Genomic DNA, 24,293 nt, shown 5'->3' on the forward strand with positions numbered 1-24,293 from the left:
TGGTATATATTTATTTATTTTCCAGCTGCTGGGAGGGGGTCTGCATGCTGCCAGGGGAGTTGGGGAGGGACCAGGTTTGCAAGGCCAGGAGTTGGGCCACAGCAATCCGCTGGTCATGGGAAGCAGGAATAATGCTGCTTACAAAGTAGCTCACAAGCAGCATTATCCCTCGAAGGCAGGATTCAGCAATCTGCGGTCCCAGGATCCCGCAGGTTGCTGAATCCCACAGGAAATCAAGGTGCAGTGAAAGGTGAACTTCGACCTCACCTTGATTAATCCCCTCCTAAATGTCTTGTTCAAACGACATACTGACTGAGCAGAGATTATTGTTCTAATATCATTTAAAGATCTAAGAACCCCTGTCAGTTGATATAATTGGGCAATATCTTGTAGGTAACCAGGGGCCAAACTATAGAGAATTTTAAAGGCCAGAGTCAAAAGTTTGAATTCGACCCTGGCTTTACAGGGAAGAAAATGTAAATTTTTCAAAAACGGGGTAGTATGTAACTTAATTTCCTCTTTGAGAGATATTTCAACTCCTGCTAATTTCGGAGTAATCTCCATATACCTTGTGAAGCATTGTTGCATACTGTGTATTTATATTCTTCTCCATTGACTTGATCGATAATGAGTTTATAAACATAATTGTGCAGCTTATCACCTTATTTTCATTGATTTTGCACTGATTTTCACAATAGGTAAATAACATGCATTAAAAGTGCTGATATCACAGATTACATAAGTACATAAGTACATAAGTAGTGCCATACTGGGAAAGACCAAAGGTCCATCTAGCCCAGCATCCTGTCGCCGACAGTGGCCAATCCAGGTCAAGGGCACCTGGCACGCTCCCCAAACGTAAAAACATTCCAGACAAGTTATACCTAAAAATGCGGAATTTTTCCAAGTCCATTTAATAGCGGTCTATGGACTTGTCCTTTAGGAATCTATCTAACCCCTTTTTAAACTCAGTCAAGCTAACCGCCCGTACCACGTTCTCCGGCAACGAATTCCAGAATCTAATTACACGTTGGGTGAAGAAAAATTTTCTCCGATTCGTTTTAAATTTACCACACTGTAGCTTCAACTCATGCCCTCTAGTCCTAGTATTTTTGGATAGCGTGAACAGTCGCTTCACATCCACCCGATCCATTCCACTCATTATTTTATACACTTCTATCATATCTCCCCTCAGCCGTCTCTTCTCCAAGCTGAAAAGCCCTAGCCTTCTCAGCCTCTCTTCATAGGAAAGTCGTCCCATCCCCACTATCATTTTCGTCGCCCTTCGCTGTACCTTTTCCAATTCTACTATATCTTTTTTGAGATAAGGAGACCAGTACTGAACACAATACTCCAGGTGCGGTCGCACCATGGAGCGATACAACGGCATTATAACATCCGCACACCTGGACTCCATACCCTTCCTAACACCCAACATTCTATTCGCTTTCCTAGCCGCAGCAGCACACTGAGCAGAAGGTTTCAGCGTATCATCGACGACGACACCCAGATCCCTTTCTTGATCCGTAACTCCTAACGCAGAACCTTGCAAGACGTAGCTATAATTCGGGTTCCTCTTACCCACATGCATCACTTTGCACTTGTCAACATTGAACTTCATCTGCCACTTGCACGCCCATTCTCCCAGTCTCGCAAGACTATTGTGAATATTAGTGCCATTTAGTACAGCGACTTCACAAGAAGTCAATCACTATTTACTGAGATCAGAGTGAAGGTTTATTTCTTACCTGGAACATAATACTGCTGTTCTAACTTGACATTGCAATAATTTCGTATTGTCCTCAAGGTTACAAGGACATGTTGGCCTACAGTGACCTCAAAGCAGTTATATTGAACTTCTACCTGTTGACAAAATAAAGGAACAATATGAGATTGTAATAATGCTTGTTTAAGATTCCCAACCCATGCTTAAGGTGTGGAGGAGTGGCCTAGTGGTTACAGCACCTGTCTTGTAATCCAGAGGTGGCTGGTTCAAATCCTGCTGTTGCTCCTTGTGGTCTTGGGCAAGTCACTTAACCCCAGTGGTGTGCTGGAGCAGGCTCTCGAGAGCCGCTTGTTAAGTTTTTAAGAATTTTGGGAGCCGGTTCTCCATGGCTACTTTAACAAATGGATCCCAAAATGTGGGCTTGGGCCCCTCCTGAATTCTCTTTTACTTTGCTGGCGAGAGAGAGCCCCCTGTTAACAATTTACCAGCACACCCCTGCTTAACCCTCTATTGCCTCAGGTACAAGCTTAGATTGTGAGCCCTCCTGGGACAGAGAAATATCCAATGTACCTGAATGTAACTCACCTTGAGCTACTACTGAAAAAGGTGTGAGCAAAATCTAAATAAATAAATAATTAGGGTTAAGACAGAAAAAGGGTGACTCCCAATTGGCACATAGCCATTAGCACAGGAGCCCTTCCTGACACCTATTTTCTAGGCAGTAAGGGCTCCCTCGCTAGCTACATGCTAATTGGCTAGCGCGTAGTGATGCAGCTGTGCGTGAGCGCACCTATTGTCCACCCCCAAACACACCCCAGTGCTAAAAAATAGTTTTTATTTTTTAGTGTGTAGGAAGTGCACATAGATGCCAAACCTGAGCGCAGCCCACGATAGTGATTTTAATGTGCAGTAAGCACATGTTACTACTACTATTAATCATTTCTATAGCGCTATTAGGTGTATGCAGTGCTGTACACATTATATACAGGTCCTTTCTCTGTTCCTAGAGGGCTCACAATCTAAGTTTTTGTACCTGAGGCAATGGAGAGTTAAGTGACTTGCCCAAGGTCACAAGGAGCTCAGGGCCGCTGAGAGACAGAGCCGGGCCCAGGACAAGGCTACCACTGGGCCCTCCCCCACACTCAGGACGCAGCCACCAGGCCCCCCCCCCCCATCAGGGCACAGCTGACGCCCCCCCCCCCCCCCCGATCAGGATGCAGCCAATGGACCCCCCCCCCCCCCATCAGGACACAGCCGACGGGCTCCTCACCTACCCACAGTTAGGATACAGCCACCGTGCCTAACCTGGAGTGCAGCCACTGCTGCTGCCACGAGAGATCCCATCCCCGTCCCCAACGTCACTGCATCTGCTCCTTCCCAGCCTCCAAGGGAGGCCCGGCACTGCAGCCTGTCTCTCACCTGCTCCAATGTACCAGGACCAGTTCCCAATAGAAGCAGGAGAGAGACAGACCCCCGGGACCCGGTGTCGGGCCCCCCTTGGAGGCCAGGCCTGGGGAATTTTGCCCCCACCTCCCACCTCTCAGCTGCCCTGAAGGAGCTGCAGTGGGAATTGAACCCAGGTTGCCAGGATCAAAGCCTGCTGCATTAACCATTAGGCCACTCCTCTCTCCACAGCAGCTTAGTTAAAGGACCCCTAAATTTTGACGCCCAAATTTGGGTACCAAAAAAATGCACACTAGGCGCTATTCTATAAACTGCGCTCCGAGTTAGGTGTCATTTATAGAATAGCACTTAGCACTTGGGATTAATGCCCGATTTTGGGTGCAAGGATTTACACCAACTGAAACCTGATGTAAATCCTCACACCTAAATTAGGCGCAGATCCGCCATATTCTATAACAGTGCACACAAGTTCTACAAACATCCCTGACCCACCCATGCCCATCCCATCCCCTTTTTGGATCTGCACATAAAAACTTACATATGCATTTTTGTAGAATACCAACTAGAAAGATGCACACTTAAATTCAAACTGTTGCCAATTAGTCCCAATAACTGATTATTGGTACTCAATTATTGGTGCAAATTGGCTCATTAGTTAATTAAATTACATGCACAAATTGGCCACATGCCCAAATTTGCACACACAATTTTGAGCACCATATATTTATTATTTATTTATTAGGATTTATTTACCACCTTTTTGAAGGAATTCACTCAAGGTGGTGTACAGTAAGGGGCGCTAGGGGTGTATAGCAAGCGGTAAGCCCGCGTTGGGCTTACTGCCGCTTAGTAAGAGGAGCCCTATGCCACTTACATGAGCCCTGTCAGAATAGCACTTAGTCGCATTGCAGCCATTTATACGTGTAGGGGCCTATTTAATTTAGCCTGGAAGAACTCTGATTGTGGAATCTGGATACATCTCTCATGTTGTTTTAAGTTATGTTTTATGTGGTATTTTATGTTGTTATCCTTAATTGTGTATGAACAGTTGGATGAGTGGAATAGAACATTTTTAAGTAAATAAATAAATATTCTGTACATTTATGCGCACGTGTGGTGTGTAAATTTGAGTGCCCTGTTATAGAATTGCCCTTTTAAGCATCCCTTGTGCACATATATGCCTAGAATACAAGTAGTTATGTAGGTAAGTTACTCACGAAAGCATCAACAACGCACCTAAGCATTATTTTACGATGATACTTTAACTTATACAAGGGCTTCTACTGTGCAGTCTTAGGGCACCTCATTGAAGGTGCCCAGTTGTAGAATTGCCCCGTAACAGTAAAACAGTCCGTACAAACTTTGGAAAATCATGGAGAGCAACTTAAAAGCTCACAGTTGCTAACTTCTACTTTGGTGAAGGAAAATTCTTTATGAAAAAACAGAACTGAATTCTTGGAAAATATGGTTACTAACCTTAGATTGACAAACTTTCCTAAGTTGCCTCTGGCTTCAGCAAGAGAAATGATTCACCGTTATTTGAGAGAAGTTCTTTTGCTTCCACAGGACATTATAATAATACCTCCATTGACTCGTATATACTATTTACCTATTACTAAAATGTCTCCTGTGCAATCCTGTCCGGGCAAGTCCCAGATGCTGAGGCTGATCTTCTTAATGTTTTACAAATATTGGAGACTTCAGACACTGAAATGGTAGCTAAGGCCACATTGATAGTTTCATTGGCTTTATCGTCAGATCATGAATGGCTTCTACGTATATTTTTTTACAAAGAGAGATAGTCCTTTTCTGTGTTGTCAGGTCAGAATGTTTCCTGACCTGACTAAAGAGACACAGAAAAGGAAAAAAAAATTCTATTACTTAAACCTGCTGTGTTACAAATTCGAGCTGTCTTTTTTCTGAAATACCCTCGTAAATGTCTTGTTAAATGGAAGTTGATGAAATATGCCCCAGCCCGATATTCAGATGGGGCCTGAATAAAGATAAGTGGGTGAATATAGGACAGCTTTTGAGCTGTCCTAACTTCACTCACTTACCTTATGCGGGCCTTGGCTGAATATTGCTGGCACCCACATAAGAACTGGCTCCTCCCCAGCGCCACCCCTTGGCTCGCCCCTGAGCAGCCCACTTTTGGGGGGCTGGTCAGACGCATTAGTCAGCAGCACTCCCCACTTTAGTGTCGCCGAATATTGGCGGTTGGGCAGCAAAAGGTGATTTAAGCATGCAGGAGAGGCTCCTGCCCGCTAAAATCACTTTGAATATCGACCTCAAGAAATATAATGGTAATCTTGAAATGCTGTATATACACCCAAGTAAAACTAGATTCATAATTAAATGTATGAGGTCATGATTAGATATTTTTTCCAAGGAGATGATTCAAACTAAAGGCCCTGTTTACTAAGACGCGCTAACGTTTTAAGCGCACACCTAAAATTAGCGCATGTTAAACGCTAGAGACACCCATATATTCCTATGGGTGTTTTTAGCGTTTAGCACGCACTAAGGTTTAGCGCATACTAAAAATGCTAGCACACCTTTAGTGCTGCTTAGTAAAGCCTGAACTAGATAAAACCCAACTCTCTATATTTGACTACCAAAGTCTACTCTACCATGAATGAACTTTAACACAATATCACTCTATCCCTAATTCCGAATATGAACTCTTTATACTTGTCTGTTTAATCTACTACACGGCAATCATGATCTCTAAAGTAATACCACTTGTATCTCTCACTCCGGAAATGGCGATCGCCATGACGGAACAATGTAAGCCACATTGAGCCTGCAAATAGGTGGGAAAATGTGGGCTACAAATGCAACAAATAAATAAACAGGGCCCTCAGTATATTTTCATTTCACTCTTGGCAGCTGCTGTTTTATAGGTAGATAACTTATTTGTAAGCAGATGAAATGCTTCGTCTAAATAAAGAATTCTCTTTTAATTTAGGGATCCGCTTACTAAGGTGCGCTGAAAAATGGCCTGTGGTAGTGCAGGCATGTGTTTTGGGTGCACGCAGATCCATTTTTCAGAGCACCTGCAAAATATGCCTTTTTTAAAAAATTTTGCCAAAAATGGACATGCGCAAAATCAAAATTGGTGCGCGTTCATTTTGGGTTTGAGACCTTACCGCCAGCCATTTACCTAGTGGTAAAGTCTCACATGGTAACCGGGCGGTAATGACCTACGCGCATCAAACGCCACTTGGCGCGTGTAGTGGATGTGCCAGGGGCGTAGCCAGACCGCTGGAAGGGGGGTCCAGAACCCGAGGTGAGGGGGCATATTTTAGCCCCCCCCCGGCGCCGCTAACCCCCCCGCCATTGCCGACCCCCCCCCTTGCCGACCCCCCACCACTTTTCACGACCTCCCGCCCTCTCGACCCCCCCTCCCACCGCGAACCCTCCCCCACCGTTGCCTACCTTCGGTTTTGCTGGCGGGGGACTCCAATCTCCACCAGCCGACTCTTCATCCTGCAGTCAAAAAAGTCTTCATTCTGTTCTCTGAGTCTGACGTCCTGCACGTACAACGTGCAGGACGTCAGCATGCAACAGAACAAAGACTTTTTTGTCTGCAGGACAAAGAGGACGTCGGCTGGAGGGGATTGGGGTCCCCCGCCAGTAAAAGCGAAGATAGGCGGAGGCGGGGGAGGGTTCACGGGGGGGGTCGAGAGGGTCGTCGGGAGGGGGTCCAGGACGAAATCTACAGGGGCCCAGGCCCCACATAGCTACGCCACTGGGATGCGCACCAGGAAATAAAAATTATTTTTCGGACACGCGTATCATACGTGTGCCAAAAATGAAATTACCTCAAGACCCACACAGTAGTCGGGTGGTAACTACATTTTGGCACACGTAGACATTTACGCAGCTTAGTAAAAGGCCCCCTAAGGGCCCTGTTTACTAAGACGCGCTAACGTTTTAAGCGCACACCTAAAATTAGTGCATGCTAAACACTAGAGACACCCATTTATTCCCATGGATATCTTTAGCGTTTAGTGTGCACTAAAGCTTAGCGCATACTAAAAATGCTAGCACGCCCTTAGTGCTGCTTAGTAAACAAGGCCCTCAGTAATATTTTCATTTAACTCTTGGCAGCTGTTTTATAGGTAGATAACTTATTTGTAAGTAGATGAAATGCTTTGTCTAAGTAAAGGATTCTCTTTCAACTTAGTGACGTTGCAGGTGAAGACTTTACCTTTTGTTTCTTTGAATTCTTGTGTTTGGATCTGGTCAATCTCACACTCTTGCACTGAGTCTGTGACGTATCCAATGACAGGGTGCAAATTTCCACTCCCTTAATATTTTCTGGAGACAAAATGTGTCTTAAAATATGATTCTCAAATGATCTAAACAAAAGTATTTCAGTCTTAATCATTCTTGCACAATATTCATACTCAGGACTCAAAACCATATAATAACCAAATCAAAAACAAGAGGGCCAGTACGCCATTATTTTAGACTGACAGATTTAGAAACCAGCCAATTTACCATTACATTACATTATATTTCTACACCGCTAATACCGTAAAGTTCAAAGCGGTTTACAAAACTAAAAGAGTGACCAAGTCATACACTGGGAATCGCATCAAAACAGACGTCTTAAAAGCATTGTCTTCAAATTTCTCTTATTAGACAAAATATTAAAACATGGCTGCAATTCTTTCTAAATTTTGGGAGCCTGAGAAGCAAGCAAATTTTCATACAGTTTAAGGGGTCCTTTTATGAAAGGGCGGTAGAGCCAGCGCCGGCTTGGCGTGCATTGAATTGGCCCTACCACCGGGCTCACACAGGAACTTGGCGGCAGTCCCAGCTTGCCAGCATACCATTTCTGACGCTAGAAAATACACTTTCATTTTCTAGCACCGGGGGTGTGCCTGGTGGTAAGGAGGCGGTAAAGGCTCCAGCAGTAAATGGCCAAAGCCAGAAGGATGTTTGGATGCATAAAGAGAGGCATGACCAGCAGGAAAAAGGAGGTGATACTGCCGTTGTATAAGTCTCTGGTGAGGCCTCATTTGGAGTCCACACCTATGGAAAGATATAAACAGGATGGAGTCGGTCCAGAGGGTGGCTACGAAATTAGTAAGCAGTCTTGAATGTAAAAATTATAGGGACAGGCTTATGAACCTCAACATGTATACGCTGGAAGAGTGGAGGGAGAGAGGAGACATGATAGAAATGTTTAAATATCTCAAGGGCATTTATGTACAGGAAGAGAGCCTATTTCAAATGAAGGAGAGCTCTGCAATGAGGGGGCATGCGACAAAGTTAAGAGGGAATAGGCTTAGGAGTAACCTAAGGAAGTACTATTTCACAGAAAGGGTGGTGGAGGCGTGGAATGGAGTCTAGGACTGTTCCAGAATTTAAAAAGGCATGGGATAAGCATGTGGGATTGCTTAGGAACAGGAAGAATTAGGGGTTACAGAGGATGGCCAGACTGGATGGGTCATGTGGCCTTTATCTGCCATCATATGTCTATGTTTCTCTATGGCCATTTACTGCCTCTTGTGAAAAAGCCACTTTTATCAGTGGCGGTAAAAGGTGGCCTTAGTGTGCAGCAATCCCATGTGCTGACACAACCACAAGCCACTGGTTCAGATAGGTAAAAAATGGACTTTCAAAGTTATGTGGGTCCCAGATGATATTCAGCTGGGGCACACATAAGTGTCTTACGTGGGCCCCGGCTGAATATTGGCCAGGAACCACGCAACCTCTAGTGGCCAGAGCACATATAATTAGCCCCGGATATTAAGTGCCAGTGCCCGCCTATGACCCAGCACTGCATATCCAGGGCTATTTTAGCCAACCACGGTCAGTGTTTACAAAAGCACTGACCGCCACCAGCAGAATGTTACCCTCACTGTGCTTAGCACCTGAAATCATGTTGAAAAGTTGGCATTTATGCTTAGAATTGTTTCTGCCTCATTTTTTTTAGATATTTTGCTCCACAATTAATTTTATTGTATTGCATAAGGGGTCAATGCTCAATATGGGCTTACCGCTTGCTATACACCCCTAGCGCCCCTTACTGTACACCACCTTGAGCACCATGTCCATTTAGATCCAAGGTTGAAGTTACCAATTTTGAAATAGCGAGCAATGCTCAAAGAAAATCACAAGCAAATGAGATTCACGTAAATTTAGCAAGCAGCTCGGCAGGGGAAACGCCAAGCACATGCACAGAACAGTCTCTTGGTAAGTGTCCATGTTTTCCGCATGCTCTGGAATCCCGCTTTTGTACTCTCTCCTTTCCCCTGCAGCAGGGTTGCCAGATTTAAATAATTTTTCCCACCCCAAACCAGTTGTAAAGCTGCCCAAAACCGCACAGCCCCGCCCCCACTGTCATCAACCCGCCTCCGCCGTCACCACCCCACCTCTGCCATCATCAGCTCCACCCCCTATGTTAACAGCTCCACCCCCTATGTCAACAGCTCCTCCCCCTATGTCATTAAACACGCCCCCCGCGGGGTGAAAACCGCAGCCGGAGAAGGAAAAAAACCCACCCAACCGAAAGCGAAGCCGCCCAAAAGACCGAGACCCGCAGCAGTCGAAATTTCCCGCAGCGGGTCGCAGAAAGCCGCCCACCGCCCATCTGGCAACAATGCCCTGCAGTGCTCTGATTCTGGCTCCAGCTTCCTCCTACAGCTTACTTGCTTTCCCTCAGGCTTTCCACTATCTGATTGGCTGTCTGCTTGTTTCTCACCCCCCCCCCCCCCCACAGTTGACATTATAGGTACTTTCCCCAGCCAATTGGATGGTTTCACTCTCCAATTACTATAGAAAGACTCCTGAGGCAAGCCTTTGGCCGAAACACAGTGCTGTGTTGAGTCTTCTATCAATAAAACTTGTATCATTAAGAATTTGAAGTTTCTTTGATTTGTCCCCAGAGAACCTGGTCCACTTCCCACTGTTTTTGTTGCTTTGCGTCCTTCATGGGATTTCAGTGTTCCTCCACTCTGGTGGACTTTTTCTATACCTATTCTACAAAGGAAACAGGTGCCTACTTTTCTCTATAAAATACCAGTGTAACTGGGTATATATGTATGGATGTGCTTAGATGCAAGCACTTATGCCAGCCATAGAGCTGGTGTGTCTATACCTAAATGCCAGCAATGTGTCTGTGCCTAAATGCCAGCGATGCACATATAAAATTATTGCATTCTACAAGTTATCCCCAAATTCTATATATCATACATTATCTTCAACAACTGTTCTATTTAATTATCAATCTTTATTAAATATTTAATTTAAATTATAATGATGTTATCCATATTTTAAAACCTTTTAACCCATGGAGCAAAACACGTGCGTGTAGGGTCTTGATGTTGAGATGAATATATCACTGCAACAGAAAAAAACGGTACCAAGTTACTGGCTACTAATTGAAGTGATGAGATTATCATGTGGTCCTTGAGTCAGTATTGATCTGATGTATGGGAGTAAATAATAAGATAGTAGATGATGACGGCAGAAAAAGACCTGCAGGGTCCATCCAGTCTGCCCAAGAAGATAAATTCATATGTGCTACTTTTTTATTTGTACTGTCCTCTTCAGGGCACAGACCGTATAAGTCTGGCCAGCCCTATCCCCGCCTCTCAACCACCAACCCCGCCTCCCACCACCAGCTCTGGCACAGACTGTATAAGTCTGCCCAGCACTATCCTCGCTTCCCAACTACCAGTCCCGCCTCCCACCACCAGCTCTGGCACAGACCGTATAAGTCTGCCCAGCACTATCCCTGCCGCCCAACCACCAGCCCCGGCACAGACCGTATAAGTCTGCCCAGCACTAGTCCCGCCTCCCAACCACCAGATGAACAACAGATGAATGAGGATTATCACTTGGAAGTGGATTAACTCCTAGAGCTATAGCCTGGTGTCGCAGTAAATTTTGAAAATGACTTTGGAAGAAGTCTATAGCAGCTACAGAGCATGAACATTATGCTAAAGTTATCATACACTGAGGATTAATCGGAATATATGAACAGATAGAACTTCTGATTTATAAGAAGAATTGTGGATAATAACTTGAAAATTGAATTACTAACTCTTTTGGAAAACGGACTGTGGCTTTAAAAGAGTGACTACTGAATTGTAGTTTTTGGTGATGACTTTTGAGGAACATGAAAATTAGAATTGTATTTGATTTTCAGTATTGTCAATATAGGTGTAGTTATTCTGTTTAGTGCGAATGGGAGTAAGAGTGAGGTGTGAATGATGGTTTGTGTGAAAAGGTTTTAAAATATGGATAACATCATTATAATTTGAATTAAATATTTAATAAAGATTGATAATTAAATACAACGGTTGTTGAAGATAATGTATGATATACAAATTGCAACCAATTATTGAGAATATACCTAGAATATAACTTTGTTTGATCAAATTCTATATATAGCATTTTAAATTGCTTAATTGCATAACGAGCCTATTAGCACCAATAATCGGGTGCTAACAATCAATTATTGGCGTTATTGGCAACAATTTGAATTTACATGCACATCTTGCTATGCACTATTCTATAAAGATGCGTGTGTAAATTTTTGAGCATGGAGCTGAAAAGGGGGCGTGGCCATGGGAGGGGTATAGGTGGGACAGGGGCATTCAATAAAGATGTGCACAGTATTCTAGAATTGAGGGGATCCATGCCTGATTTGCGCACCAAGATTTACACCTGGGTTCAGTCGGTGTAAATCCTCGCACCTAAAAGTTGGGCGCAGATCCCGTAACATGCTATTCTATAAACGGCCCCAAAACTAGAAAGAATATTGCCGCTGCAGATTCTTCTATGTTTTAAAATATTTTTAACATACCATCAAAGTTCACAGTTCCTTTTACACTAAGATGTAGCGAGCATTGCTTTTTTTTTGCACACTTCATGACTGTCGAGATTTTCATACTTTCCAACACAGAGCGAGACAAAGAGGCAGGAGGGTCCTGGCAGAACTGGTTGAAAAACTCATCTGCAAACGACAAAAGAAAAAAAATTCCCAAATTCGGGACAACAACGTCACTAAGGTATCTATTATGAATTATTCTACTATGCCAAGCAAATATGGCTGAAATGAAAACAAGTGCAAACAGCAATATTTATTTAAGGGCAGATGGAAGAGTGCCGTAATGGTTAGAGCAGCAGGGGCCCCCTTTTACGAAGATGCACAACAAGTGGGCTTAGCGCTGCTTTTGAGGGTCTTTCCCACATGCTAAGCCCATGTTTTATTTATGGCCGTGCACTGTTACCGTTAGGGCATAGCCATTTAAAAAGATTCACTTCTACCAAAAAACTGTAGAATACAATATACGTTGCTCATAGATTCTCTTAAAAACAAAAGGAGGAAAAGACCTCAAAAGGTCCAGGTGCTCAAGTGAACTTGTCACTGACGTACTTTCAGCACTCAACGGGCCATTATATCATCATTGGCCAAAGACCTCCTAAAATATACTTTTGTTCTTTTTTGTGCTCAAAAAAATCATATTGTGCTCTTCCATACATATAAATAATGAAATAATGCAAACTTACAGGAAAAAAGCAAAAATTGTATATATAGAGTAACTTAGCTTCTCATTTAATCCAGCTGCAAAATTCCCGACGGTGACCCGTACCGCCCTCTGGCTTTTTCAAGAGAGATAATAGAAGCACTTTGTCTTCTTCCTCAGGTACTGCAATTATGTTTTGAGGAAGAAGACAAAACGCTTCTATTATCTCCCTTGAAAAAGCCGGAGGGCGAAACGGGTCACCGTCGGGAATTTTGCAGCTGGATTAAATGAGAAGCTAAGTCACTCTATATAGACAATTGTTTTTCCTATAAGTTTGCATTATTTTATTGTTTATATGTATGGAAGAGCATGATATTTATTTATTTATTTATTTATTTATTTTACTTATTTATTTATTGTATTTGTACCCCACATTATCCCACCTTTTTGCAGGCTCAATGTGGCTTACAGAGTATGGAAATGAGAAAGTCATTACATGATCTAAGAAAACAGTTGATCGATCATAAGCTGAGGTGAAAGAGGAATTTAGGTAGAAGGTGTTAGGTAAGGTTGTGAAAGAGGTGTTATGGTGTACTTTGGTGGTTTAAGGAATGATTTGTTTCATTGAGGGTGACTTTTGTAGGCTCTGTTGAAGAGATGCGTTTTCAAAGCTTTGCGAAAGCTGGTTAGATTGGTCATGGTTTTTAGGGCCATGGGTAGTGCGTTCCAAAACTGTGTACTTTTGTACTCAAAGGTGGTAGCATACGCCTGTTTGTACTTCATTCCTTTACAGCTGGGAAAGTTCAGGTTGAGGAATTTGCGGGCCGATCTTTTGGCTTTCCTGGGCGGTAAGTCCACTAAGTTTAGCATATAGAGTGGGGCATCTGCGTGAACGATTTTGTGTACAGTTGTGCAGATCTTGAACTCAATTCGTTCCTTGAGCGGGAGCCAATGTAGTTTTTTTCTGAGGGGTTTCGCACTTTCGTATTTAGGTGTTCCAAAGATGAGTCTGGCTGCGGTGTTCTGGGCTGTTTGGAGTTTTTTGATGGTCTGTTCTTTGCAGCCTGCGTATAGAGCGTTACAGTAGTCCAAGTGGCTTAATACCAATGACTGTACTAGGGTGCGGAAAATGTTTCTTGGGAAAAAAGGTTTTATTCTTTTGAGTTTCCACATCGATTGGAACATTTTTTTCATCGTGTTCTTCGCGTGGGTGTCGAGAGTGAGGTTTCGATCAATAGTGACTCCAAGGATTTTCAGATTATCTGAGATAGGAAGTGTGCAGTAGGGTGTGGTTATTGTGGGGTAATTGTTTGTATTGTATTGGGAGGTGAGAACTAGACACTGAGTTTTTTCTGCGTTGAGTTTTAGCTTGAATGAGTCCGCCCAAGAGTGCATGGTCTGGAAACTCTGGTTGATCTCGTTTGTTATTTCGTTTAAGTCACTTTTGAACGAGATATGGATCGTAACGTCATCGGCATATATGTAAGGGTTAAGGTTTTGATTGGCTAGGAGTTTGGCTAATGGTATCATCATTAGGTTGAAGATAGTTGGAGACGGGGGGATCCTTGAGGAACTCCGCATTCTGGTCTCCAAGGTGGCGATCTGTCCGTGTTCGTTGTTACTTGGTAGAATCTGGTGGTGAGGAATCCTTCAAACCATTTGAGAACTGGGCCTCCGATTCCGAAGTACTCTAGTAGGTGTAATAGTATTTCATGATCCACCATGTCGAAGGCACTGGACATGTCGAATTGCAGTATGAGTATGTTCTTGACGGTTGCGATCGTTTTTTTGAATGTGTTCATTGCCGACACTAGTACAGTTTCAGTACTATGATTTGATCGAAATCCTGATTGAGACTCGTGTAGAATTGAGTGTTTGGTCAGGTATTCTGTGAGTTGTTTTGTCACTATGCTTTCCATCAATTTTGTTGTGAGTGGGATAGAAGCGACTGGTCGGTAATTGGTTAAGTCCATAGTGCTTTTCTTGGCATCTTTATGCAGTGGAGTGAATAGGATGTTTCCATTTTCCGTGGGGAAGAGTCCATTTATGAGTCTATAATTTACTTGGTTCATGAGGTCTTGTTTGAATTGTTTGGGTGCAGATCTTATTAGGCTAGTAGGGCAAATTTCAAGTTTGCATTGAGATTTGGCTTATTTACTAAGCCAGTGTGTGAGTTCATTTCTTGAAATCAGGTCAAAATTGGTCCATGATCGATCGGCTGGGTATTCCCCAGGATTTGGGTCTAAGCATTCAAGGAAGCTTGTATACTCGATGGTATTGCTTGGTATCATACGTCGGAGCTTTGTAATTTTTTCATTGAAATATTTCGCTAAGTTGGTGGCCAATGGGGTGTCTGTGCTATTCGAGGTGACCCGTGAGGTGTTTAGGAGGTTGTTTACAAGTCAGAAGAGTTTGTGCGTGTCCTTGTAGTTTGGTCCTATTATAGTTTTGTAATGCATTCTTTTGGTATGTCTGATTTTGTATTTTCTTTGTACCTGTTTCCACTCTTTGAGTGTGTGATCATCTTTTTTTTTTTTGCTCCATGCCATTTCTAGTCTTCTAACCTGTGTTTTTAGTTCTTTCAGTTCTTCGTTAAACCATGGGATTGAGTTGTTCCTGTGTGAGGTTCTCGTTTGGAGCGGTGCTATTTTGTCTAGCACTGTTCTGCATCTGTGGTCCCATTCTTGTAGAAATTGGGGTGGTTCTGTAGTTTTGAGCACAAAAAAAGTCTTCTAATTCTCCCCTCTCTCCCATGCACTGACCTCCAGTACTCGTAGGAAGCAGGGACCGTGCCTGTTCGCTGCTGCAGTCAGGGGTCCTTGGGCAGAAGGGAAATGTGGGCTGCCTCAAACAGTACTTGTGAGGGAAGACAGAACACATTTCCTGAAGAAATGTCCTCCCTCACAGGTACCACCTGGGGCAGCCCACATCTCAGAAGGTGGTGGTGGTGGGGAGAGAGGTGTGCACATGTTTAAAAGCAGACAGATGGAAGTGTTGCTTGATGGAGTCGTCCTTCTTACAATTGCTGTTAGACCTTATCTAACTTTTGGAAAAGGGCCAGTTAACAGCCTGTATGGACTGCACAGGGGATTGGGGAGGCGAGTAATCATTTACCTAACATACAGCTAGATAGCCAGAATCCATCTGAGGAAACAGCCTGGTTAAGCCTTTCCTCTGTGGGAAAGCTTGATGTAGACAATTATTCTCCTGCACTGGGAGAGAAGAAGGGGAGACGGAGAGGAGAAGGAGGGGACGTTAACTCTTTATGGGAGGAACAGAATTTCTCGGTAATGATAATGCTGGCTAGGAGGGGCAACATCTTTTTTAACGAAACCCCACGAGTACCAATTGTACTACATCATAGCCTGAAAAGCAAATGAATAAAAGGAGCCTCTCCCTAGTAGCAAAATTTGCCCCTCCCCCTTTCTTTTTGGTGACTCCAGCCCAAGAACAATTCAGGTTTCCTGCTAGGTGAGGGCATCCAGTAGTGTTTCTCTTTCCTGAGGACTGGATAAATCTACTCATTCTCTTTGTTGGGGAGAAGGAGGAAGGGCAGTTATTAACAAAGAATTTTTTAGCACAACACTTAGGCCCAGATGATCAAAAGCCCCGCTCTGTTTCAAACAGCGCCCTAAAAATAGCGCCAAGCGCCGGGACAGCGCAGGGCTTTTCTGCATCAATGATCAAAGATAATGCATGCAAATCTAAGCAGCGCTATTATCTTTGATTATCATGTTTTAGTGCACAATCCTCCCGCACTTGTTTGACAGGTCTGGGCTGTCAAAAGCCCAAACCTGTCAAACAGCCTGCCGAGGCCTGAACAACGAGGCCGCTGCCGCCGCCAGGCAAACCATCTCCCACCCTCCCACCCAGCGATGAGGGGTGGGGGCTGGAGGTCCGGTGGACCTCCGGTCCCCCCCCCCCCACGATCCCCCCCTCCCCCCATGTTCACGGAGGGCTGGAGATCCGGTGGGTCTCCAGCACCCCCACCCCCTGAACCCACAGAAATCCAAGTGGCCACCTCCCGAAAAACGCTGTCCTACCCTCCCACCCAGCGACGGGGGGGGGCAGGAGGATCGGTGGGTCTCCAGCCCCCAAACCCCCACAAATCGTTGATTGGCCGCCTCCGGCCAAAGGATCGCCCACACCCCAACTCCTCCCCCCCAGCATTCTACTTAGATTCCCTGGTGGTCCGTGGTGTGGTGTGGTGTGGTGAACCCCCCTTCCCGACCCCCCTACCTTTTGTTGGAGGAGGGACGCAGCCTGCCTGCCTCCCTCCTCTTCTAGTCAGTCGACGCCTAAAATGGCGGCGCCCAGCCCCGCCCATTGCATCCTGGGATGCGCTGGGTGGGGCTACAGACCATGTAAGGGAATCGCTCCCTTACATGATCTGTAGCCCCGCCCAGTGCTAAGGGCAGGAAAGAGGGGGCTCTTTCTTTCCTGCCCCGAGCGAACAGGTACCTCTACACCACCAGGGATACTAGCGTAAGGAGAGGGGAATGGAGTCCCGTGCCCGCTAGCGCCCGTTTCATGACAGGCAGAAACGGGCCTTTTTTACTAGTATATAATAAGACTACAAATCCCTGTAATCCTGTAGTTCTCTGTAATAGGCTCTTTCAGAGCTCATGTCCAGTTCCCTGTGTCTTATGGAATTATTTCTATTGGCTAGCCTTGTACACTAAGGGCTTCTTTTACAAAGCTGTGCTACCGATTCTCAGTGCGGCAAATGAGAGGAAGCCCATTCAATTCCTATGGGCTTCCTTTCATTTGCCACACGGGAATCGCTAGCACAGCTTTGTAAAAGAAGCCGTCAGCTTGTTGGGCAAGTTCCCCTCCCCCCTTTCTTTTTCCATTGGGTTTGTAAGAGTTAGTCTGCAGCATATCTCCTCTGTGAACTGAAACTGCCTATGCTGTATTTTGCTGTGACCCCCTTCAAGCTACTGCGATGCTATCAAGGTTTTACCAGTGTAAAAGTATAAACAGTATTACTCTCAGCGTGTTGTTGAATTACTACCAGCTTCTCTTTTGCATGACAGAGAGAGAGAGCTGGTAGAGAACAGACTCCCAGTTTGCAAGGCAAAAACTCTTGTCCAGCAATCTGAATTGTAAGTTATTTTTGTTTGATTACTGCATTAAAGAAGATTTTAGTTCAAGAGTTCTGAGTCTTCTCATAATGGTGTTCTATATTCTGGTTTAAGCTGCATCCCAATCATCTCAGTGAAAGGGCAGAAAGCTATAAATCAAGTTCACTCTTTACTACTGCATGGGTTGACGTTTAACTGGAAAATTAACCTGATCTATTGCTGGTATGAAAATTTAAGATGGTTTGGCAATGCCATAGGAGCTGGTGCTGGACTTAGTGTTGATGCTGCCGTTCAGCTTCTTTCAGAAGTTTCTGCAGTGCAACAATATGCTATTCTGCCACTTGATTCTGCTTTTGTATTGTATAGATAGCGCAGTGTAGGCATAAAGTCATACAAATTGGTTTTTGATATTTTAACTCCTCAGAAACTATTTCTAAAGCAATTTTCACAATTGCATATCTATAAGCTCAAGGGTTTACCAGTCTGCTTTGACGTATTTAAATCAAATAAGTACGTAGGAGATCACAGAAGAAATAAAATGAAATAGATTATTATGGATGAGCTTGTTTTCATTAGGAGATTTTTTTATTTGTTTATATATTGGATTGTTTCTATGTAGTGGATTACAGGGTTTATTTTCATTAAGTAATAATTGCAATATCAAGAAAAATTTTTAAAGTGTATAGGATTAATACTTACAGTTCGCTTTCAATTTGCAATGAAAACCCTAGAAAGCAAAACAGAAGAAATTAATGTCAAGAACACTGCACAGTAGGCCTCATTTTGGTGGTTATTTTGACATTAGAGGTGCCCCCATCTAACTATGTTCCAGATCGATTTTGCCATATAGATTCAAGAGATATTCAGTCGATATAGCAGTTTGGGCATCTTCTGCACCCACACTGCAGATGATCAGAAGAACTGAATAAAGATTTGTCTTGCTTCGTTTCGAAAATGTTGTCTTGCTTTTCTCAGAAAAATGTCAGATTCGTGAATTTGGCCTCCAGTTGTTCAACTCACCCATTTTTGAACCTCTGGTAGGTACACAGAGGAAGGAAAACTGAGCAGCATCTGCTACGAAGGCAGGTATCTGAGAGACAATTAGCAAGAACAGAAATTATTTAATGACCTGAAAAGAAAAAAATATTCAGAGCACAAATGAGGAAGAGCCACCCAGGAAAACGATCTTGGAGTCAATGTAGACAATGTGTTGAAATCCTCAGTTCAGTTGAGCGACAGCAATCAAAATTCAAATAGAATGTTAAGAATTATTCAGAAAGGAATGGAAAATGAAACGGAGAGTAGCACTCCAGCACTCAAAATTCTGACGCTGTTCCAAATAGCGCCGTAAAAATACCGCCAGAGCAGCGCAGAAGAACAACAACCTAATGTTCAATACTAATGAGATGCAAATGTAGGCGCACTCATAGCACTGAGTATTAAGGAGTTTGGCAGGAAGATTGTGCTTTAGGGTGGAAGGATTGTGCTGGCGCATGCGCAGAAGAGTTCCGTGGTAAACTTGCATCCTGTGCGCATGCCCTTGGTAAAACCCGAATGTGAAGCACACATTGAGGTCTGTTTTCTGCGGCCTAAATATAAGCACTTTTTTAAAAAATTTAGCTTGGATGCTTGGATATAATAGGCATTACTGAGACCTGGTGGAAGGAGGATAACCAGTGGGACACTGTCATACCGGGGTACAAAGTATATCGTAATGATAGGGTGGACCGGACTGGTGGAGGGGTAGCATTGTATATTAACGAGAGCCTTAACTCAGATAGATTACAAATTCAGCAGGACACAAATCACATCTTTGAATCACTGTGGGTTGAAATTCCATGTATAAAAGGGAAGAAAATGGTGATAGGAGTTTACTACCGTCCGCCTCGCCAGGATGAGCAGGTAGACACAGAAATGATAAAAGAAATCAGAGACACGAACAAAATGGGCAATGTGATAATAATGGGTGACTTCAATTATCCAAATATAGACTGGGTAAATGTAACATCGGGACACGCTACAGAGATACAATTCCTTGATGAAATCAAGGACAGCTTTATGGAGCAACTGGTGCAGGAGCCGACGAGAGAAGGAAAAATTCTAGACTTGGTCCTTAGTGGAGCGCATGATCTGGTGAGGGACGTTATGGTACTGGGGCCGCTTGATAACAGTGACCATAATATGATCAGTTTTGACATCGACCTTGAAGTAACTGTACACAGAAAGTCAAATACATTAGCGTTTAACTTTAAAAAAGGAGACTATGATAAAATGAGAAGAACGGTAAAAAGAAAACTTAGGGGGGGCAACTGAGAGAGTAAAAACTGTACAACAGGCGTGGACGCTGTTCAAAAATACCATCCTGGAGGCCCAGGCCATACATATTCCGCAAATTAGAAAAGAAAGACGGAAGTCCAAAAGACACCCGGCCTGGTTGAAAAGTGAGGTGAAGGAAGCTATTAGGGCTAAAAGAAACGCCTTCAGATAATGGAAGAAGGAACCGTCTGAAAATAACAAGAAACAGCATAAGGAGTGTCAAAGCAAATGCAAGGCGCAGATTAAGAAGGCCAAGAGGGAGTATGAAAAAAAGATAGCATTAGAGGCAAAAAAACATAGTAAAATTTTTTTCGGTATATTAAAAGCAGGAAGCCGGCAAAAGAATCGGTTGGGCCGCTGGATGACCGAGGGGTAAAAGGGGCGATCAAGGAAGACAAAGATGTAGCGGAGAGACTGAATGAATTCTTTGCTTCGGTCTTCACCGAGGAAGATTTGGGTGGGATACCGGTGTCGGAAATGGTATTTCAAGCGGACGAGTCGGAAAAACTTACTGACTTCACGGTAAACCTGGAGGACGTAATGGGACAGTTCGGCAAACTGAAGAGTAGCAAATCTCCTGGACCGGATGGTATTCATCCTAGAGTACTGATAGAACTGAAAAACGAGCTTGCGGAGCTACTGCTAGTGATATGCAACTTATCCTTAAAATCGAGCGTGGTACCGGAAGATTGGAGGGTGGCCAATGTAACGCCCATTTTTAAAAAAGGCTCCAGGGGAGATCCGTGAAATTATAGACCGGTGAGTCTGACGTCGGTGCCTGGGAAAATGGTAGAGACTATTATTAAAAACAAAATTACAGAGCACATCCGAGGACATGGATTACTGAGACCAAGTCAGCATGGCTTTTGTGTGGGGAAATCTTGCCTGACCAATTTACTTCAATTCTTTGAAGGAGTGAACAAACATGTGGACAAAGGGGAGTCGGTTGATATTGTGTATCTGGATTTTCAAAAGGCGTTTGACAAGGTACCTCATGAAAGGCTACAGAGGAAATTGGAGGGTCATGGGATAGGAGGAAATGTCCTATTGTGGATTAAAAACTGGTTGAAGGATAGGAAACAGAGAGTGGGGTTAAATGGGCAGTATTCACAATGGAGAAGGGTAGTTAGTGGGGTTCCTCAAGGGTCCGTGCTAGGACCGCTGTTTTTTAATATATTTATAAATGATTTAGAGATGGGAGTAACTAGCGAGGTAATTAAATTTGCTGATGACACAAAGTTATTCAAAGTCGTTAAATCACGACAGGATTGTGAAAAATTACAAGAGGACCTTACAAGACTGGGAGACTGGGCGGCTAAATGGCAGATGATGTTTAATGTGAGCAAGTGCAAGGTGATGCATGTGGGGAAAAAGAACCCGAATTATAGCTACGTCATGCAAGGTTCCACGTTAGGAGTTACGGACCAAGAAAGGGATCTGGGTGTCGTCGTCGATAACACACTGAAACCTTCTGCTCAGTGTGCTGCTGCGGCTAAGAAAGCGAATAGAATGTTGGGTATTATTAGGAAAGGTATGAAAAACAGGTGTGAGGATGTTATAATGCCGTTGTATCGCTCCATGGTGCGACCGCACCTTGAGTATTGTGTTCAATTCTGGTCGCCGCATCTCAAGAAAGATATAGTAGAATTGGAAAATGTGCAGCGAAGGGCGACTAAAATGATAGCGGGGATGGGACGACTTCCCTATGAAGAAAGACTAAGGAGGCTAGGGCTATACAGCTTGGAGAAGAGACGGCTGAGGGGAGACATGATAGAGGTATATAAAATAATGAGTGGAGTGGAACAGGTGGATGTGAAGCTTCTGTTCACGCTTTCCAAAAATACTAGGACTAGGGGGCATGCGATGAAACTACATAGTAGTACATTTAAAACAAATCGGAGAAAATGTTTCTTCACTCAATGTGTAATTAAACTCTGGAATTCGTTGCCGGAGAAAGTGGTGAAGGCGGTTAGCTTAGCAGAGTTTAAAAAGGGGTTGGACGGTTTCCTAAAGGACAAGTCCATAAACCGCTACTAAACGGACTTGGAAAATCCAAAATTCCAGGAATAACATGTATAGAATGTTTTTACGTTTGGGAAGCTTGCCAGGTGCCCTTGGCCTGGATTGGCCGCTGTCGTGGACAGGATGCTGGGCTCGATGGACCCTTGGTCTTTTCCCAGTATGGCATTACTTATGTACTTATATTTAGACGCAGGAAACATGGCAATTGTGTGCTTTCACTGAGCATTTTAATTTTTTTTTTTAGCAAGGATGCTTTAAATTTAGATACAGGAAACAGACGCCAATGTGTACTTTCATTTGGGTCTGCTGTTTCTCACAGCCAGTGCTTCAGGGCTTCCATGGGCTTCCTTCTGCTTCCAAAAGCAATCAAAGCCAGCAGATTTTGCAGAAGGAATCATGAGAGAAGCGTGACAACTATGAGAAATCCCCTCTTCCAACACCCTAATGCCTGCTTCGACCTGTGCTATTTTTTGCAACAGTAAGGCAGTTTTGTTTGGGTGCTCTTTTCTGAGCATTGGGGTGGAATATGAAATGGCCTCATTTACATGAGCTTGACTATATTTGCATGCTATCTGTGCTAGTGCCTGGCTTGCGCGTTGTTTCCCTCACTAGACCCCTCTGAACATAAATGCGGGCGCTAGTATGGTGCTAGTGGTCTCTAGCACCTGTGTTTACTTTTGAGCATTGGAGCCATAATGCCTTGGTGTAGATCTATGGTCCAATTGTACTTTGAGTACTGGCTGCAGATCTATTTGCCCAGCACTAAATATTGGCCGAGACCCACATAACTATTTAAAGGCTTTATGAAGCCCTGAGAGAGCCCAATCCCAGCCCCCTGCAAAACTCACCTCCTTCATTTTCCCCTCTCCCCAGCCCACCACCATGCAGCGTCCCCCCCCCCCCCCAGCCTACCGTAGCATCCTGGTGATCTAGTAGGGTGAATGGGGGCAGGAGCAAAGCCTCCTGACTCCTGCCCCTTGCAGCTGCTTGGGAAAAAATTGCTGCTGCAACCACATAAACTCTGGCGGCCAGCACACTTACATTTAGCCCCAGATATTCAGTGCCAGTTGCCCGGACATGGCCCCGGCATTGAATATCTGGGGCAAATGTTGCCCACAGCTGTCACCATTTAAAAAAAAAAAACCGCTGAGTGCCGTGGGCTGAATATTTACCCCTAAGGTTTCAGCTGACAATTGATCTCAATTTGGGAGATTAAAACTTATGTTTATAAATTTAGGATTACCATTCATATGCTAAGAATTATGAGCTTAATTTATGAACCTAGAGCTGAAAATCAGTGCTAAGCTCCTAACTTCTTTTTATAAGAACATAAGAATATAAGTGTTGCCATACTGGGACAGACCAAAGGTTCATCAAGCCCAGTAGCCTGTTTCCAACATTGGCCAATCTGGGTTACAAGTACCTGGCAAGATCCAAAAACAGTACAATATATTTTATGCTGTTTATCCTAGAAATAAGCAATGGATTTTCCCAAGTCCATCTTAATAATGGCTTATACACTTTTCTTTTAGGAAGTTAGCCAAACCTTTTTTAAACCCTGCTAACTGCTTTTACTACATTCTCTGACAACGAATTCCAGAGATTAATTACACATTAAGTGAAGAAATATTTTCTCTGACTTGTTTTAAATTTACTACTTAATAGCTTCATTGCTTGCCTCATTGTATGCCCTAAATCCACCCCTATTGGTAATCACTTTTTATGCTCAAAAATTTAAGAGTTTAGTGAAATTTTAAGTAAGCACTCAACCTTAGTAATTTCAAAGAGGCCAATTTAGGAGCATATTGCAATGAAAGTTTTTACCTTTTTCCTGAAAGTCAATACGATCACCCCCTGCCTAATCTTGATGGGTAGCCTGTTCCACAGATGTGGACTGAGAAAGGAATACCACCTAGCTGTAAACTGAAAACTCGTTAAAAAAAAAAAAGGGGGGAGGCATTAATCAACCTCTCTGGCTGAATATAAGCTTCCTCCTGCTAATGGCACTTAGATGTGAAGGGCCATTGCTCCATGAAAAGCCAGAGTCCTGGATCAGCCAAGGGAGCGGGGGGAAAGAGAGGCGTGAGGGATGCTGAGCAGGATCAGGAGTGGGAAGGAAATTTTGAAAAGATGGCTCCTATGTCCAAGCCTACCATCTTGCAGTGGGAAATGGAAGAAGGAAATGGGACTTGATATCAGGGGCGTAGCCAGACAACAGATTTTGGGTGGGCCTAGGCAAGAAGTGGGTGG

At 43.8% G+C, this 24,293-nt stretch overlaps 1 protein-coding gene across 1 annotated transcript in view; it reads right to left on the reverse strand.

The window, feature by feature from the left end:
• Positions 1–24,293, reverse strand: part of IL17REL (interleukin 17 receptor E like) — a 129,274-nt gene that overhangs the window by 70,466 nt on the left and 34,515 nt on the right. The window contains exons 2-5 of the mRNA XM_030216484.1: positions 18,405–18,432; positions 11,958–12,107; positions 7,344–7,453; positions 1,749–1,863 (exon numbers count right to left, since the gene is read on the reverse strand). Coding sequence (XP_030072344.1) covers positions 1,749–1,863; positions 7,344–7,453; positions 11,958–12,107; positions 18,405–18,432 — 403 coding nt within the window. The remainder of the gene's footprint in view (positions 1–1,748; positions 1,864–7,343; positions 7,454–11,957; positions 12,108–18,404; positions 18,433–24,293) is intronic.

Source organism: Microcaecilia unicolor, chromosome 10 (assembly GCF_901765095.1).
Source record: "Microcaecilia unicolor chromosome 10, aMicUni1.1, whole genome shotgun sequence".
NCBI lineage: Eukaryota > Metazoa > Chordata > Amphibia > Gymnophiona > Siphonopidae > Microcaecilia > Microcaecilia unicolor.